The 18,371-nt window shown below is 33.9% G+C and overlaps 1 protein-coding gene across 3 annotated transcripts in view; it reads left to right on the top strand.

Moving 5' to 3' along the window:
* Positions 1-18,371, top strand: part of GOLGB1 (golgin B1) — a 37,645-nt gene that overhangs the window by 2,455 nt on the left and 16,819 nt on the right. For all 3 annotated transcript variants that reach the window (XM_029939411.1, XM_029939409.1, XM_029939410.1), the window contains exon 2: positions 17,750-17,844. In XM_029939411.1, the coding sequence (XP_029795271.1) occupies positions 17,752-17,844 (93 nt within the window). In that variant the 5' untranslated portion in view covers positions 17,750-17,751. The remainder of the gene's footprint in view (positions 1-17,749; positions 17,845-18,371) is intronic.

Raw genomic sequence — 18,371 nt, 5'->3', positions numbered from 1 at the left:
GTGCACCTTGGCCACTCTACGTCTGGCCCAGCATGACCTACGCCAAAATCTTGGACCAGAAAATGGCAATCTCCAGCCTCCAGATGCAAATCTTGTTTACTGGTTCACTCCCGGAGAGTGATAATCCTTGCCTGAGGCAGCCAGAAAACTTGGCGGCTTCCGACAGATTGTAGTCATTTATTAGCCATCAAACGCTGCTATAGTGAACATCCTTGAACATATACCCTTGTGTCCTTGTGTGAGCTGATGTATGGTATAAACATGGAATTCTTTGGGCTGTACCACTCTGAATCATTTTATTTTAGTTATGTACTGCTCAAAAAAGAGTGCTTATAGAACTATAGCTCTATGGAAAAATAGTACATAAGTATATATAAGTATATGAATGCTCTCATGGCCCCAGCCCTATTTTCAGTTCCAGTGATGAATGTTGGGTGATGAGGTTACTCAGAAAATAAATTATCTTTTGTATATCTCTGTCAGTCAAGAAGCTTTATGGAGCTTTGTGACTAGTCAAATTCTATAATCTCCCTTATGCTATAGTTTACTAACCTTAAAACTGAGGATATTTATAGTACCCTCTTGTTGGGATTGTTTTAATAATAAAAAGTAAAGTAATGAGGATGTATACATTTTTATATGTAAAGATATTGAAGCAATACTTAGTGCATAGTACTGCCAATATAAGTTATAGCTACCACTTACTTTTAAATTTGTTAATGAAAATAGTTTTTTGTGTCATGAAAATTAGCTTTTCATCTCATAATTGTAAAATTATTTGATAATATTGGATATGCTTTTTCTAGCTATATAGCACCATTTCCTCTCAGTTCCTCAAACCAAATGAAAATCACTTGGAGAATTAAGGAATTAAGGAAAACTACTCAGGCTCAACCAAGTACACATTAAATAAATTTGAGGAGTGACTTGGAGATCTCACCATTTTCTGTGGGAAAATGTGATTTAAATTCCAAAGCAGAAGATGTGTACCCAGGCATGCACTATCTTCAAGTATTATTTTTTAAATTTTCCCATGCATTTTATACTAAGTTCTCTGTGGTTAGGGATATGCCTTATATTTCTTTTTATGTTTTTGTGGTTCCTGGCATTATGCTTCATGCCAAGCAGGTATTTTGAAAATAATTATTTATAGCAAGCAGTGAAGACTTTGCAAAAGTAATACTTATTAAATTTCTAGTGCCACCTCAACATAGGAGTGTTGAGGTCCTGTGGCAGTGTTTGTGGAAGGTGTGGCCAGCATTGACTTGGAAGGATTGTTTTATTTGCTTGTTCTATTGAAGGTTGGCCTTGGCATGAAGCCCTTTATTTTTTTCTTTTCCCAGATGGCTACTCATAATTCTGGTGCTTCATAAAACAATAGCAAGAGCATTTTTTGTCTCAATAGTCACACATATTCCTTACATGAATGTATTACTGTGAACGGGAATATTTTTTCCCCTTACTAATTTTCATATATGCATTTGTCCATTTCTGTCCTACAGTGAGCCTAAACAGGGGGGTAGATCCATCTTTATTCATCTGGCTTAAGCATGACCACCTAGTGTCTCTTTTGCCCTCAAGTTCTCAACCTTTCAATGACATAAAGCACTTAAACTGTGCTTGAGTTACATTTCCATATTATGCTTTTTATGTCAACAGCTATACAAGTCACTCGAGTCATGGAGTCATAGTACTGGGCATCAGAATGCCTTTTGTTAGTCTTCTTCATTTGAAGATGAAGAAACTGTAAAGTAACTTATCCAGCATAGTATAACCTCTTTGTGTTGGAGCTAGAACTGAAAGCTCAGTTCCTGGCTCCCGATTTTGGTGCTCATTCCACTACCATGCTTTCTCATAGACCTCTCCAGGTATCAATCTATAAGAAAGTCCTTTTACTTTGACCTGAAATGGTATATCCTTAATACTGATCTTTCATTTCTTCAAATATATGTATTTTTAAGTGGTTAGGTGAGAAAATAACTCATTATGCTTATTTAGCTTATATAGCAGAAAGACTTTGAAATGTATTTCAAAGTGTCAGTTTGTCTTATCTTAAAATGGCAATGATAATACAGATTTTGTGAGAATTACAGACAAGTGTGTACAAAGTGGTACATATTGCTCAATAATTGTTTCCATTAATAGTATCATATTCCTATGTTCATTGTATGTATCCTTAATGTGCAGTGATTTTTAGTAGGATACTGGTGGAGACACACCCTCCTCAGGAGGATGAATCAGAATCTCATGCATGGTTGTGGTGGATACCAATGGTGGGGAGAATTTGAGAAAATATTTGTGATTTTAATTGTATATTTGGAAAATTTTAAAAATACTTTCCCAGTAGAAATTACATATCCCTCACAGTCTTCTTGGCGAATGGTGATATACAAAAGATTTGATTTAGGGTGTACTATTTTTATTATACTTGTGTGCATATGTCTGCCCACAGATGATAACACATTTTACATTCCTCTAAAGGGTCTATGCTTCTAAAATGGTTGAGGATATTGCCACAATGCCTGAAATCTCAGTACTTTCTATTTGGCCCTAAAGGTAGTAACAGAAGCAAGCAGTAGAATTCAAGCTAGTTAGAGCAGAAAGTGGGTACAAACAGTAGGACTATGATTGAGGTGGGCTGAGGGTTGGTTAGAGAATCTGAAGTGAAAATGATGGAAAATGGCCAGTGATTGAGGTATTTATAGGTCATGGTGTGTGACCAAGCTAGGGGTTAAGTTGAGTAACTCTCTCATGGACAGCTCTACCTGTTAGTTGATTTTTTTAAAGACCTTTTTATTACAAAATAAAACTCAAGAAAATGAAACCACACACACCAAAAGACATACAGCTTGATAAATTAATTATTAGGAGGTGAGCATTCTTGTCATAATTGTGAGGTCAAAAAATTTAACTTTGTCAGTCATCTGAGAAACTCCTCCATATTGTCTCTCCTTCCTTTCACAGTAATCATTTCCTTCTGGTTTTGCTATGGTTTTATCACCCAAGTGTGAATCTTATCACGTCCCCCTTCCCCCTTTTTAAATCTGAGTTCTTTCCTTGTAATATCTGTTGAAGAACTTAGACTTTTTGACCCGTGGAGTTTCCCACACTCTGAGAATTTCACTTTAATGGGGCAATTCAGCATATTCCGGTGTCATTTTCATTTTCTACAAATTGGCAGCTGGATCCAGAGGCTTCACAAGACTTCACAAGACACAAAAAGTTTGATCTTTTTGTCAAGACTATAGATGGTAATATATTCTTTCATCAGAAGGTTCCTGTATCTGGTTTTGTTCTTTTTGTTGTTATCAGCTGTAGAGGCTCAAAGTCTACATCCATGAATTCATAAGGAGTTGCAAAATAGTAAACTAAATATCCCAATTCTACCATTTTGTTTCTTTTATTAGCTGAAATATTTTATATGGAGATGGATCCCTTTTGTTCCTGTATGGTAAAGTTAAAATGTAAGAGTCCAGATAAATCCTTGATTTGGCTAGTTTTCAAGATACTTAGTTTATATGATGACGAGTTTAATATGAATCTGTGGATTTGAGTATTTTTGGTGGGTTTCAATCTATTGCAATTGATATTCTTCTTAGAAACTCAATTGTTTCTTTGGCCTGAGGGAAGGTCCTCAGTTTGGTTCCCAGGTCCTTTTGACCTGACTCTAGTTAGTTTTTGATTGCTTGCTTCCTTGCTATTTTGTACGACAAGATGTTTTAGGCTTATTGTGTACATTTCCTATTTCAGAACAGAAATTAACCATTTCTCTAAGAATCCCTCCCATTTAATTATTTTTTAATGGAAAATAGTATTGCAAGACCCCAATCTAGTGCTAGAGATGTTCACTGCTTCTCAGTTTATCATTATTTTTAAGCCTTTTCACTGGACAGAACTAGGAGAATAGATGCACTGAGGTAAAATGCCTTGTAAGTTCATACTGATACTTTCAATTCAAATCCAAGATCAGTTTTTATCTTGAGGTTCTTAATGTCTTCTGTTTTATACCTGTTATTACCTTTTTTCATACTGAAAATATGATAGAATTACTATGTCTATTAATTGCTCATTTACTTTAATTCCACATGATACATTTACTTGTCAAGGAATAATAATACTGATATAGTCACCACTAATTTTGTTATTGAAAATAGTTTTTAAAAGGTTTTTTTTTTTTGCATATGTGATTCACATTCTTCCCAGTTTTTCTTCATTGTCATATATTGTCAGAGCATACAATTATTTAATATTATGTTTTCTCCATTTCACTTTTATTTCTACAAATAATTACATATTGAGTGCTTGCCATCAGTCTTTGTGATGATATTTCTTTAGTCATTTTGGTCATCTCAGGCTTTTTCTTTAATAGATGCCTTAGGAAAGCCTCATGGGAAAGTTTTCATGAATTTTTTTGGATGCTTTTAACATTCTTTCTGTGCTTTTTATATCTGAAGGTCATTTTTGCTGAAAATAGAATCTTTGGCTCACATTTTCTTTCCTTGAATATCTCAAATGTGTACTTTTAGGATATTTTTACCTGCAAAAATGTTATTAAAAAGTTTGATGGTAGTCTTACTATTATCATTTTTTTAATTTGACAAGTCACATGATCTTTTGACTTAAATCTTAAAGGATGACTTTTAATTAAGTTCATTAGTTTTACCAGAATGTCTTGTGGTCATTCTGGGTTGGCAATCCCTGCAACATGGCAGGCTTTTTCAATATGTAGCTTGAAACTTCAGAATTTTAAATTTCAGTTAAGTGTTCTTTAGTTTTATTTTTTTTGTGTGTTTTTTCTGTAACTTTGCTTTAGTTTTCTTCTGCAGGGAATTTGTCCACAGTGCTTATCATCAATCTGTCACTTTTTCTCATTACTTTTGTATTGCTTACCTTTAACAATTTTTTTAAGAATAAAAAATTATTATTGGGATGCCTGGGAGGCTCAGTTGGTTAAGAGTCGACTCTTGGTTTCAGCTCAGGTTATGCTGTTGGGTCATGAGATTGAGCCCCAAGTCAGGCTCTGTGCTGACAGCGTGGAGCCTGCTTGGAATCTTTCTCGCTCGCTTTCTGTATGCCCCTCCCCTGCTCACACATGTGCTTCCCCCCCAATAAATAATAAATGAACTTAAGTTTAAAAATTATTAGGAATAAGTTTAGGTTTACTATAGAAAATAGGTAGACACATTAGAGTTTAGTATACGCCTGACACAGTTTTCCCTAATGTACTGGGTCAGGAGTATACTAAACTCTAAAATTTTAAATAATTTATTAAATAATTTAATTATATTAATTTATTATTTTTAATAATAAATTTTAAATTTAAGTTCATTTATTATTTGTATGTACATTGTTCTTATGATTTGTATGTACATGTTACATTAACAAAGTGAACTTGTCAAAACTAAGAAACCAGTATTGTTTCATAACTATCCTCCATACTTTCTTCTAATTTCATTAGTTTCAATATTAATGTTCTTTTTCTGTTCTAGGATCAAATTATAGGACATCACACTTAGTTCATTTCATTTTTTTCTTTTTTAAAATTGAGATAATTATAGAGTCAAGTGCAGTTGTAATAAAATAATACAGAGATCACTTGTATACTTTGTTTTGTTTCCCTCAAAGTTTAAAATTTTATAAAACTATTGTATAATATCACAACCAGGATACTAACATTAATACAGTCTCAGTTTTATTTGTATACTTGTGTGTGTGTGTGTGTGTGTGTGTGTGTGTGTGTAAGTTCTGTACAATTTTATCACATGTCTAGGTTCATGTATCCACTACTACAGTTAAGATATTGAACAGTTCCAATACAAGAATCCTTTGTGTTGCTTTTTAATAACTTTGGCCACTTCCTGCCTTTCTACCTCCAAACCCTCCCTAAGCATGGGCAACCACTAATCTGTCATTCATTTCTAAAATTTTGTGATTTCAAAAATATTATATAGGTATAGGATTATATACTATGTAACTTTGGAAAATTGACTTTTTTTTCATTCAGCATAATTGGAGACTCATCTAAATTATTGGGTGCTTCAGTAGTTTGTTCCTTTTGATTGCTATGTAGTATTCTATGGTATGTATATACTGCAATTTGTTTAACCATTTTCTTGTTAGAGGACTTCTTTGCTGATTACATTTTTGGGCTCTTACAAATTTCACTACTATGAACATCCATGTACAGGTTATTGTGTGAATTTTAGATTTCATTTCTCTGAGACAGATGCCTAGGAGTAAAATTGCTGGGTCATAAGGTAGTTGCATGCTTAGTTTATAGGTAATTTCTTTTTGATTTGTAAAATTATCCTTTATTTTAATTTTCTTGTTTTTTCTTAAGGCATGATTTATTATGAGTGATAATTTTCCTGGGTATTTTTTGTTTCAACAATGTGTTTTTTTTAATTTTTCAATTATTTTTTGAGTTTCCTCTTCATTTTTGGGTTTTTCTACTGGGGAAGGTAAATTGATAAATTTATTTGTTTTAATGTATTTCAATCAAAGAAAACACATACATATATTCAGCCAAGTTTGCATCATAGAACAACATATCAAAGTTTAATCTTTCTTTTGTAAAAGTAAATATGATACGTATCTCTATCGTACCTACTGTTTGTGCTCTGGTGTGCTGTTAGATGGTATATAAAAATTTAGCAATTTATTGAAAGCTATTAATTTTGTTAACAAAGTGTTAATAATGGAAGTAGATATTGTCATTGGTTTTTTTTTGAGACTTATTGAGGTATAGTTGACAAAAATGTACATATCTAAAGTATACAATATAATATTTTGCTATACATAGACATTGTTAAATAATGACCTCAATCAAGCTAATTGAAAAATGGAAACTATCCATCACCTCAAATAATTGCCCTTTTATGTGTCTGGTTAGAACATTTAAGATGTACTTTCTTAGCAAATTTCAGGTATACAGAACAGTCTTGTTTTTTTTTTTTTAATGTTTATTTATTTTTGAGAGTAAAGTGTGAGCAGGCAGGGGAGGAGCTAAGAGAGAGGAAGACAGAAGATCTGAGACAGGCTCTGTGCTGACAGCAGAGAGCTCGATGCCGAGGTTCAGTTGAGCCACCCAGGTGGCCCAATACAGAGTTTTTAAAAAAATGTTTATTTTGAGAGAGCGAGAGAGAAGGGGACAGAGAGAGAGAGAGAAAATGAATCTCAAGCAGGCTCCACACTCAGCACGGAGCCCAATGTGGGGCTCATCACAACTGCGAGATCATGACCTGAGCCGATATCAAGAGTTGGATGCTTTACTGACTGAGCCACTCAGGTGCCCCTCAATACAATGTTATTAACTGTAGTCACTGTGCTGTACCTTAGATCCCCAGAACTTACTCATTTTGCATAACTGAAAGTTTGTATCCTTTGACAAATATCTCTTTTTTTCCCTGGCAACCGCTGTTTTATTGTTTGCTTCTACAAGTTTGACTTTTTTAGATTCTATGCATAAGTGAGATCACGCAGTTTTTGTCTTTCTGTACCGGGTTTTATTTCACTTAGCATAATGTCCTCGAGGTCCATCCATGTTCTTGTCAATGACAGGATTTCATTACTTATTTTAGAGCAGAATGATATATCATGTGGTGTGTGTGTGTGTATATATATATACACCACATTTTCTTTATCTGTTTATTTATTGGTAGACACTTAGGTTGATTCTATATTTTAGCTATTGTGAGTAATGTTGCAGTGAACATGGAACTTCAGATATCTCTTTAAGATACTGCTTTCATTTCCTTTGGGCATATACCCAAAAGTGGGATTGCTGGATTATATTTTTTGAGGAACCTCCAGACTGTTTTGTATAATAGCTGTATTAATTACTATTCCTACCAACTGTTACAGGGTTCCTTTTTCTCCACATCCTGTCCAACACTTGTTATCTATTGTCTTTTTGATAATCACCATTCTAACAGGTATGAGGTGATATTGTGTGTGTGTGTGTGTGTGTGTGTGTGTGTGTGTGTGTGTTTTAATTTAAATTCAAGTTAACCTACAGTGTAGTATTGGTTTCAGGAGTAGAACTTAGTGATTCATCACCTACGTGTAACACCCAGTGCTCGTCCCGACAAGTGCCCTCCTTAATGCCCATTATCCATTTAGCTCATCCTCCCACCACGTATTGTGGTTTTGATTTGTATTTCCCTGACGATTATTGGTGTTGAACATTATTTTCATATAACTTTTGGCCATTCATATGTCTTCTTTGGAGAAATATCTGTCCAGTTTCTTTGCCCATTTTAAAATCAGAATGTTTTCTTGCTATTGAGTTGTTTGAGTTTCTCACATATATTTTGGATATTAATCCTTTATCAGATGTATGTTTTGCAAATATTTTCTCCCATTCTGTGGGTGGTCTCTTTATTCTGTTGTTTCCTTTGCTGTGGAGCTTTTTAGTTTGATACAATCTCATTTATCTAATTTTGCTTTTGTTGTGTGTACTTTTGAGGTTGTATACAAGAAATTATTGTGAAGACCAATGTTAAGCTTTTCTCTTATGTTTTCTTCTACTCATTTCACAGTTTCGGGTCTTATGTTTAACTCTTTAATACAGTTTGAGTTGATTTTTGTATGTGGTGTGGGATAGGGTCCAGTTTCATTCTTCTGAATGTGGACACCAGTATTCTCAGCACCACTTATTAAAGGACCTATCCTTTCCCCAATGTGAGTTCCTGGCACCTTTTTGAACATCAGTTAGCTGTAAATCTATGGATTTATTTCTGGGCTCTTTATACTGTTCCATTGGTCTGTACAACAGTTTTATGCAACTATCTTAATGTTTGGGTGTTACAGCTTTATGGTATATTTTGAAATCAAAAGTGTAATGCTTCCAGCTTTGTTCTTGCTCAAGATTGCTTTGTCTATTCTGGGTCTTTTGTGGTTCCATATGCTTTAGATTTTTAAAACATTTCTGTGGAAAAAAGGCATTAGAGTTCTTATAGGGATAGCATTGAATCTGAAGACTGCTTTGAGTAGTGTGGGCTTTTAATAATGTTTTTCTAGTCTGTGAACACAAGATATCTTTCCATTTATTTGTGTCTTCTCGATTCTTTCATCAATGTCTTATAATTTCCAGTATACAAGTCTTTCACATTCTTTGTTAATTTTATTCCTAACTTTTTTAAAAATGATATTATAAATGACATTATTTTCTTGATTTTGAGGGGATAGTTGTCAGTACATACAAACATAATTTTTGTATATTGATTTTATATCTTGCAACTTTATTGAATTAATTAGTTGTAATAATTTTTTTTAATTTTAAATGTTTTTTTATTATTTATTTTTGAGAAAAAGGCAGAACACTAAGAGAGGCATAGCCAGAGGGAGGCACAGAATCCGAGGCAGGTTTCAGGCATTGAGCTGTTAGCACAGAGCTCCGCATGGGGCTAGAACCCATGACTGTGAGATCGTGAGCTGAGCGAAGTCTGAAGCTTTACTGATTGAGCCACTCTGGCATCCCACTTGTAACACTTTTTTGGTGGAATCTGTAGCATTTCTTATTTGTAAGGTCATGTTATCTGCAAACAGAAAATTTTACTTTTTCTTTCTGATTTGGATACCTATTATTTATTTTCCTTGCCTCCTTGATCTGGCTAGGATTTCCTTCCAATACTATATTGAATAGAAGTAGTGAGAATGGGCATCCTTATCTTATTTCTGATTTTAGAGGAAAAGCTTTTAGCTTTTTACCATCAAATATGATATAACTCTGGGTTGTATATGGCCTTGATTATATTGAGGTATGTTCCTTTTGTACCTACTAGGTGGAGAATATCATGAAAGGATGTTGAATTTTTTCAAATATTCTCCATCTATTGAGATGATCGTGTGATATTTATAATTCATTCTGTTAATGTAGTGCATCACATTTATTGATTTGTGGATGTTGAACCATCCTTGTGTCTTTAGTATAAATCCTACCTGACATGGTGAATGTTCCTTTTAATGTTGAATTGAGTATGCTGGTATTTTGTTGAGGACTATTGCATCTATTTCATCAGGGATACTGACCTATAATTTTCTTGTGTCCTTGTCTAGATTCAGTATCCAGGTGATACTGACTTTGTAAAATGAATTTGAAAGTGTTTCATCTTCTTCAATTTTTTTAGAATAGTTTGAGAAGGATTAGCATTAATTCTTCTTTAAGCATTGTTTAAGGTTTTTGGACTGAATATTAAATTTACATAGGACAGATTAACAGGGAAAGCATATAGATTTATTTAGTATAAATAAAAGGAAATAAAGACCAAAACAAAGCAGTTAGAATGGAATACTTATATATTGAGTTGGACAATGAGCAGTAAGTTGTGATGATACTACAAGGCAAAGGAGTAGTTAAGCATAGAGAAGTGACTCGGAAGATAAGGATTCACATACAAGGTTTGTTTGTACGAATTCCTCTTTGCTTCAACTCCCCATCCCTGGAGATAAGAAAGTTACTTTCCTCCTAATATAGGGAGGACATCTTCCAAATGAGGTTTTATATCTTGCTTTCAGGAAGAAAAAGAGGAGGTCAGAGCATCCTTCTTGTACCTGCTGTTTTTCAAGTACCTTTAACTCAAAATAATCTTTAAGCCAAAGCGACAGATTTGGGGGTGGAACATTCTGCCACTTTCCAATTCCGTTTTCCTCCCACATGGACAGCTATGACATGCAGATCTTGTGGCTATTGTTGATTTATCTATATCCATGTTTAGTTTGTGGGAAACTTTGCAACATTGTTTTGGTAAAGCCTGTATATGGGATTTTGGCTTTGTTATCTAGTTGCTTTGTCAATCTTTATGTGGGAATTCAGGAAGATCCATAATCTGTGCCCTGTGCTAACCCCATTTCTCCAGAGTCCAATCAGATGGTTGATTTTTTTGTGTATGTACTTATTCCTGATGTGGTCTGAAAAATCTGAAGATAAAGTGATTCTGTTTGATAGATTAGGTTCTGTTATGGCTTTCTTTGATTATTGCAAATATGTGTGTGTAATGAAGAATCTTTACTTATGGTGTTCAGTTCCTTCATTAATGATTGCTATGGAAAATTCAGTCTTGAGAGTTGAAAACAAAGTTTAGTCTTTGTAATGGTGAGTTGTGATTTTTTTTTTTTAACTGACTATGGTTATGAGTCTCACAGCTTAAATCAGTGGTTATATATGGTCCTATATATTTAGTATAACCTTATGCTACCTTTCTAGTAGTTATATATATAGTTATATATGGTCCTATGTTGCCCTTCTAGGAGTGGTTTTCTTTTTCCTTTCCTGTTTCACATGCGTATCTTTTCTAAATGTTATATGCTAGTTAGGTTATCCAAAATAACCTGTTATAGAAACAGAGACCTCAGCACTTCTTTCTTAATTAAGGACCATGGTTGCCCTAAACATTATTACTGTTGTGAATAGAAGAAAACTTTAGGGATAATTGGTTTTTAATTCAAGTGCTTATTTTGTACAAGAGCTTTTATATGTCTCCTTGCTGAGGCTTTTTAAGACAAATAACATTTTATCATTAAACATAAAATTTAGCATAATTACTTTTACTAGTGCTATGCATAGTCCAGTTCTATTTTGATTTTTCCTCTCAAAGTATTAATCTCACTTTGAAAGAATTTATGGACTGGCAGTTGACACTGATCTGAATGAATGAGTCAATAAGTAAATAATAAATAAGGGATATGTGGGTGTATGTGTGTATATATTTATGTATATATGTACATACATTTATATTTGTCTTTTTCTTCATTAGTGAGTTTTTCTAGCTTGTAACTTTTAAGGAATTATCTCATTTCTTCTATGTTGTTGAATTTATGGCCATAGAATTATTTGTACTCTTACATTAAAATATTTTAATGTATGTTAGGTCTGTACCAATGTCTCCTTTTTCATAACTGATATTTATAATTTGTGTCTCCTCTTTTTTTTCTTGGTCAGCCTATCAATTTTGTTCATCTTTTCAAATAATGAACTTTTGTTTTTTAAGTTTAAATTTTAATTCTAGTTAGCCAATATATAGTGTTATTTTTATTTCAGGTGTACAATATAGTGATTCAACAATTCCATATATCAAAGGCACCTGGGTGGCTCAGCCAGTTAAGCATCTGACTCTTGATTTTGACTCAGGTCATGATCTCATGGAGCATGGGATCAAGCCCCATGTTGGGTGATCTGGGTCTGGTATTATCAGAATAGAGCTTGGTTGTTAGTTTCTCTCTCCCTCTCGCTCTGCCCCTTTCCCTCTCTCCTCAAAATAAATAAACATGAAAAAAAACCCCACTTCCATATATCACCAGTACTCATCACAATAAGTGTACTCCATAATCCCCATCACCTAATTAACTCATCCCCTCATCCACCTCTCCTCTGGTAATCATCAGTTTGTTCTTTATAATTAAGAGTCTCTTTTTTCCTCCTTTACTCATTTTTCTTAAATTCTGCATATGAATGATATCATATGGTATTTGCTTTTGTTGGACCGGCTTGTTTCACTGGATTATACTCTCTAGTTCTGTCCATGTTATTATAAATGGCAAGATTCCATTATTTTTTATGGCTGAATAGTATTCTAATATATATATATATATATATACCACATCTATATTCATCAACTGATGGACACTTGGGTGGCTTCCATGTCTTGGCTGTTGTAAATAAACATAGGGGTATGTGTATCCCTTGAATTCGTATTTTTGTATTCTTTGGGCAAATACTTAGTAGTGCAATTGCTGGATCATATGGTAGTTCTATTTTTAACTTTTTGAGGAACCTCCATACTGTTTTCCAGAGTGGCTCCAACGAGTTGCAATGCTACCAACAGTGCAAGAGTGTTCCTTTTCTCTACATCCTTGTCAACACCTGTTGTTTCTTGTGTTGATTTTAGCTATTCTGAAGTGATATGTCATTGTGGTTTGATTTGCATTTCCCATATGGTAAGTGATGATGAACACCTTCTTAGGTGTCTGTTGGCCATCTCTATGGTGTCTTTGGAGAAATGTCTGTTGATGTCTTCTGCTCATTATTTAATTAGATTTTTTTTTGGTGTTGAGTTTTATGAGTTCTTTATATATTGAATACTAATCCTTTATTGGATATGTCATTTGCAAATATCTTCTCCCATTCTGCAACCTGACGTTCAGTTTTGTTGGTATTTCCTCTGCTGTGCAGAAACTTTTTATTTTGATATGGTCCTAGTAGCTTATTTTTGCATTTTTCCCCTTGTTTCAGAAGATATATCTAGAAAAAAAGTGTGACATCCAGTGTCAAAGAGGTTACTACCTGTGTTCTCTCTAGGATTTTTATGGTTTCAGGTCTCACATTCAGGTCTTTAATCCATTTTGAATTTATTTTTGTGTAAGCTGTAGGAAAGTGGTCCAGTGTCTTTCTTTTTACAAACTGCTGTCCAGTTTTCCTAATACCATTTATTGAAGAGGCTCTTTTTCCCATTGGATATTCTTTCTTGCTTTGTCAAGGACTAATTGATCATACAGTTGTGGGTTTATTTTTGCGTTTTCTCTTCTGTTCCATTGATTTCTGGGTCTGTTTTTGTGCCAGCACCATACTGTTTTGATTACTACAGCTTTGTAATATAATTTGAATTTCAGAATTGTGATGCCTACAGCTTAGCTTTTCTTTTTCATGACTGCTTTCACTATTTGGATCTTTAGTGGTTCTATACAAATTTTAGAATTGTTTGCTCTAGTTCTGTGAAAAATGGTGTTGGTATTTTGGGGGGATTTGCATTAAATGTGTAGATTCCTTTGGGTAGTATAAGCATTTTAATAATATTTGTTCTTCCAACCCATGAGCATAGAATGTTTTTCCATTTCTTTGTGTCCATTTACAGCATCTTTCTCCAGTGTTTCTTAGTTTTCAGAGTACAATTCTTTCTTCTCTTTGGTTAGGTTTATTCCTAAGTATTTAATTATTTTTGGTGCAGTTGTAAATGGTATTGTTTTCTTAATTTCTCTTTCTGCTGCTTCATTATTGGCATATAGAAAGGCAACCAATTTCTATACATTGACTTTGTATCTTGCAGTTTTACTAAATTTGTTTATCAGTTCTAGCAGTGTTTTGATGGAGTCTTTTGGATTTTCTATATATAGTATCATGTTATCTGCAAGTAGTGAAAGTTTTAGTCCTTCCTTACCAATTTAGATGTCTTTTATATCTTTCTCTTACCTGATTGCTGTGGCCAGGACTTCTACTATGTTTAATAAAAGTGGTGAGAATGGACATCCTTCTCTTGTTCCTAATCTTAGAGGAAAATCTCTGTTTTTCCCCATTGAGTATGATATTCGCTTTGGGTTTTTCAAATATGGCCTTTATTATGTTGAAGGATGTTCCTCTACACCTACTTTGCTGAAGATTTTTATCATGAATTGATATTGTACTTTGTCAAATGCCTTTTCTGCATCTATTGAGATGATCATGTGGTTCTTAACCTTCCTCTTATTGGTGTGATGTATCACACCAATTGATTTGTGAATATTAAACTACTCTCACAACCTAGGAATAAATCCTCCTTGATCGTGAATGATTTTTTAAAAAACTGATTTGATTTGCTAGTATTTTGTTGAGGATTTTTGCTTCTGTGTTAATGAGGGATGCTGACTTATAGTTCTCTTTAGTGGTGTCTTTATCTGTTTTTGAAATCAGTGTAATACTGGCCTCACAGAATGAATTTGGAAAGTTTCCTCCCTTTTTTTTTTATTTTGCAAAAATTTGAGAAGAATAGGTATTAACTCTTCTTTAAATGGAAGAATTTGCTTCTGAAGCCATCTGGTCCTGGGCTTGTGTTTGTTGGGAGTTTTTTGATTGCTGATTCAGTTTCTTTTCTGTTTGTCTGTTCAGATTTTCTGTTTCTTGTATTGTTTTTGGTGTTTCTAGGAATTTGTCTGTTTCTTCTGGTTTGTCCAGTTTGTTGACATATAGTGTTTCATAATATTCTCTTATAATTGTATTTCTGTGGTGTTGGTTGTTATTTCTCCTCTCTCAGTTGTGATTTTATTTATTTGAGTCCTTTTTCCCTCTCTCTCTTGATAAATCTGGCTAGAGGTTTATCAATTGTATTGATTTTTTCAAAGAACCAGCTCTTGATTTCATTGATCTGTGCTATTGTTTTTTTAGCTTCTATATCACTTATTTGCTTTAATCCTTATTGTTTCCTTCCTTCTGCTGGTTTAGGTTTTGTTTGTTCTTTTTTCTTTAGCTCCTTTAGGTGTAAGGTTAGGTTGTCTATTTGAAATTTTTCTTGCTTCTTGAGGTAGGTATGGCTGTACTGCTGTAAACATCCCTCTTAGAATGACTTTTGCTGCATCCCAAAGGTTTTGGACCATTGTGTTTTCATTTTCATTTGTTTCCATGTACTTTTATTTATTTATTTATTTTTACTTTTTAAGGACTTTTTTTTAATTAAAAAATATTTTATGTTTTATTTATTACTGAGACAGAGAGAAACAGAGCATGAGTGGTGGAGGTCAGAGGAAGAGAGGGAGATACAGACTTGGAAGTAGGCTCCAGACTCAGCTGTCAGCACAGAGCCCGAAATGTGAGATCTTGACCCGAGTCAAAGTCGGCCGCTTAACCGACTGAGCCATCTAGGCGCCCCTTCCATGTGCTTTTTAATTTCTTCTTTTGTTTCCTGATTAACACATTCATTGCTTATTAGCATGTTACTTAACCTCCATCTATTTGTGGTCTTTCCAGATTTTTTCTTGTGATTGACTTGTAGTTTCATAGCATGATGTTCAGTAATGATGCATGGTATGAATTCAATCCTCTTGAATTTGTTTAGGCGTATTTTGTGATCTGGTCTGGAAAACGCTCCATGTGCACTTGAAAAGAATATGTTTTTGGGGCAGCTGGGTGGCTCAGTCAGTTCGACTCTTGGTTTCCACTCAGGTCCATAATCCCATGGTTTGTGAGATTGAGCCCCAACTCTACTTGGGATTCTCTCTCTCCCTTTCTCTCTGCCCTTGCCCCGCTCATGTTCTCCCTCTCAAAATAAATAAACTTAAAAAAATGATTATGTATTCTATTGTTTTAGGATAGAATGTTCTGAATATATTTGCTAAATCCATCTGTTGTAGTGTGCTATTCAAAGCCATTGTTTCCTTGTTGATTTTCTGTTTAGTTGATCTGCCCATTGATGTAAGTGGGGTGTTAAAAGTCACCTACTGTTATTGTATTATTATCAATTCATTTTTTTATGTTTGTTATTAACTATTATGTTTGGTATTTATGTGTTTGAGTGCTTCTAGGTTGGGTACATAAATATTTACAACTGTTTATATCTTGTTGTTGGATTGTCTCCTTTATTATTATATAATGTCATTCCTTGTCTTTTGTTACAGTCTTTGTTTTAAAGTCTGCTTTGTCCAATATAACAATTGGTACTCAAGTGTTCTTTTGACATCCATTTGCATGATAAATATTTCTCCCTGCCCTATTTTCAGTCTGCATGTGAATCTCTTGTAGGCAACTTATAGATGGGCCTTATTTTCTTATCCATTCTGTCATGCTGTGTTTTGTGACTGGAGCGTATAGTCCATTTACATCCAAAGTAGTTGTTGATAGATATGTATTTATTGCCATTTTATTATTTGTTTTATGGTTGCTTCTGGAGCTGTTCTGTGATCCTTCCTTGTCTTTATATCTTTCATGGTTTGCTGATTTTCTTTAGTGATATATTTGGATTTCTTTCTCTTTATACTTGGACTATTTACTAGTGGGTTTTGCTATAAGGGTACTATTAGATTTGTATATAACCTCGTCTGTATATAGCAGTCTATGTTATGTTCTAGGTCATTTAAGTTTGAACTTACTCTCTAAGGATCATCTTTTGGTTTTACTGATTTTCTCTATTTTTCTATTTTTAATTTTATTAGTTTCTGCTCTAATCTGAATTTTTTTCTGCTTATATTTGTTTTAATTGCTCTTTTTCTAGTTTCCTGCAGAAGCAGGACAGGTTGCTGATTTAAATCCCTTTTCTTTCTTTTATAATATATGCATTTTAATACTATATATTTGAATAAGAATTATATTTAAATTTTAGCAAAACCACATAATTTATCAGGAAACCCTCTTGAAAGAATGGGGTTCATGGGAGCACATAAAATGAAAAATTTTGCTGTATCACAGGGTTTATTTGACAAAGTAGGAGAGAATAACATTCTGGGAGGGGAAGGAATGTTAGAAGTTCATGTTTGTAAATGAAATTATGATGAAAGAAATGGATTAAAGATAATTTATAAGCCGTTTTATTTCCCACAGAACAATTACGTATCTGTATTTTATTTAGAAAATGTTAGTGATGGTTATTCAAGTGCAGTGCAGTTGCCACTGAAAAGAACACTCTGTGACTATGCTGCACGTACTCAAATGCCTTTTTTAAAAAAGTTTTTTAATGTTTATTTTATTTTTTGAGGGAGAGATAGAACATGAATGGGGGAGGGGCAGAGAGAGGGAGGACACAGAATCTGAAGCATGCTCCACACTGTGAGCTGTCAGCACGGAGCCCAAGACAGGTTCAAACTCACAAACCGCTAAATTATGATCTGAGCTGAAGTTGGATGCTCCACCAGGCTCCCGTCAAATGCCTTTTTAAAGACATCATCATGCTATAGTCTGTGTCTAACGTACATCACCTGCACAGTTTTTTATTTCACTTATGGATGATATAGTTCCTAGTACAAGAGTAGCCTATATTCATTTTACTGAATCTTATGTTTTCCTTTCCTGCAGAAATGCTGAGTCGATTGTCAGGATTAGCCAATGTTGTTTTGCATGAACTATCAGGAGATGATACTGATCAGAACATGAGGGCTTCCCTAGACCCTGTGAGTAGCTCTGTTCTAAATTAAACTAATGAGACATATATTCCATGTTCTTCTGAGGAAAAGGAAGATAGAAGGTTTTGAGCAGCCTCCATTGTGCTAGGTGGAAGAGAGGATTAAGAAAAATATTACTTTATAAATGATCCTTCTCCTTTAAGTTTGTAGCTTATAAGCTACAGTGATGGGAGTCAAGTCCTGGATGAGATTGGAAAGATCCTTCTCATTTGTCCTGTAAGCCTTGTTTACTGCTAGATAGATTATTTTAACTTCTCCTCAGTTCCCTAGGAAAGGTTTGAATGATAAGTAGCAAAACTGGGGCACCTTTCAGGTTTGAAACTATGTTCGCTATTATAAATTTATCTACACTTCTCTTATAGCTTGTATTGTATTTTCTGATGGCCACATAAGGGATCAAAAGAAACTTGCTAGTTTTCTGAAAGACAAGCAGTATTGCCTAGTGGTTGAGATAATTTTATTCAACTGCTCTCTTAAATTTAAATTTTGGGCTCTCCCACTCAGTAGTTTGTTAT

The sequence above is a fragment of the Suricata suricatta genome, chromosome 5 (assembly GCF_006229205.1).
Source record: "Suricata suricatta isolate VVHF042 chromosome 5, meerkat_22Aug2017_6uvM2_HiC, whole genome shotgun sequence".
NCBI lineage: Eukaryota > Metazoa > Chordata > Mammalia > Carnivora > Herpestidae > Suricata > Suricata suricatta.
This window is presented reverse-complemented; position numbering and strand designations above follow the sequence as displayed.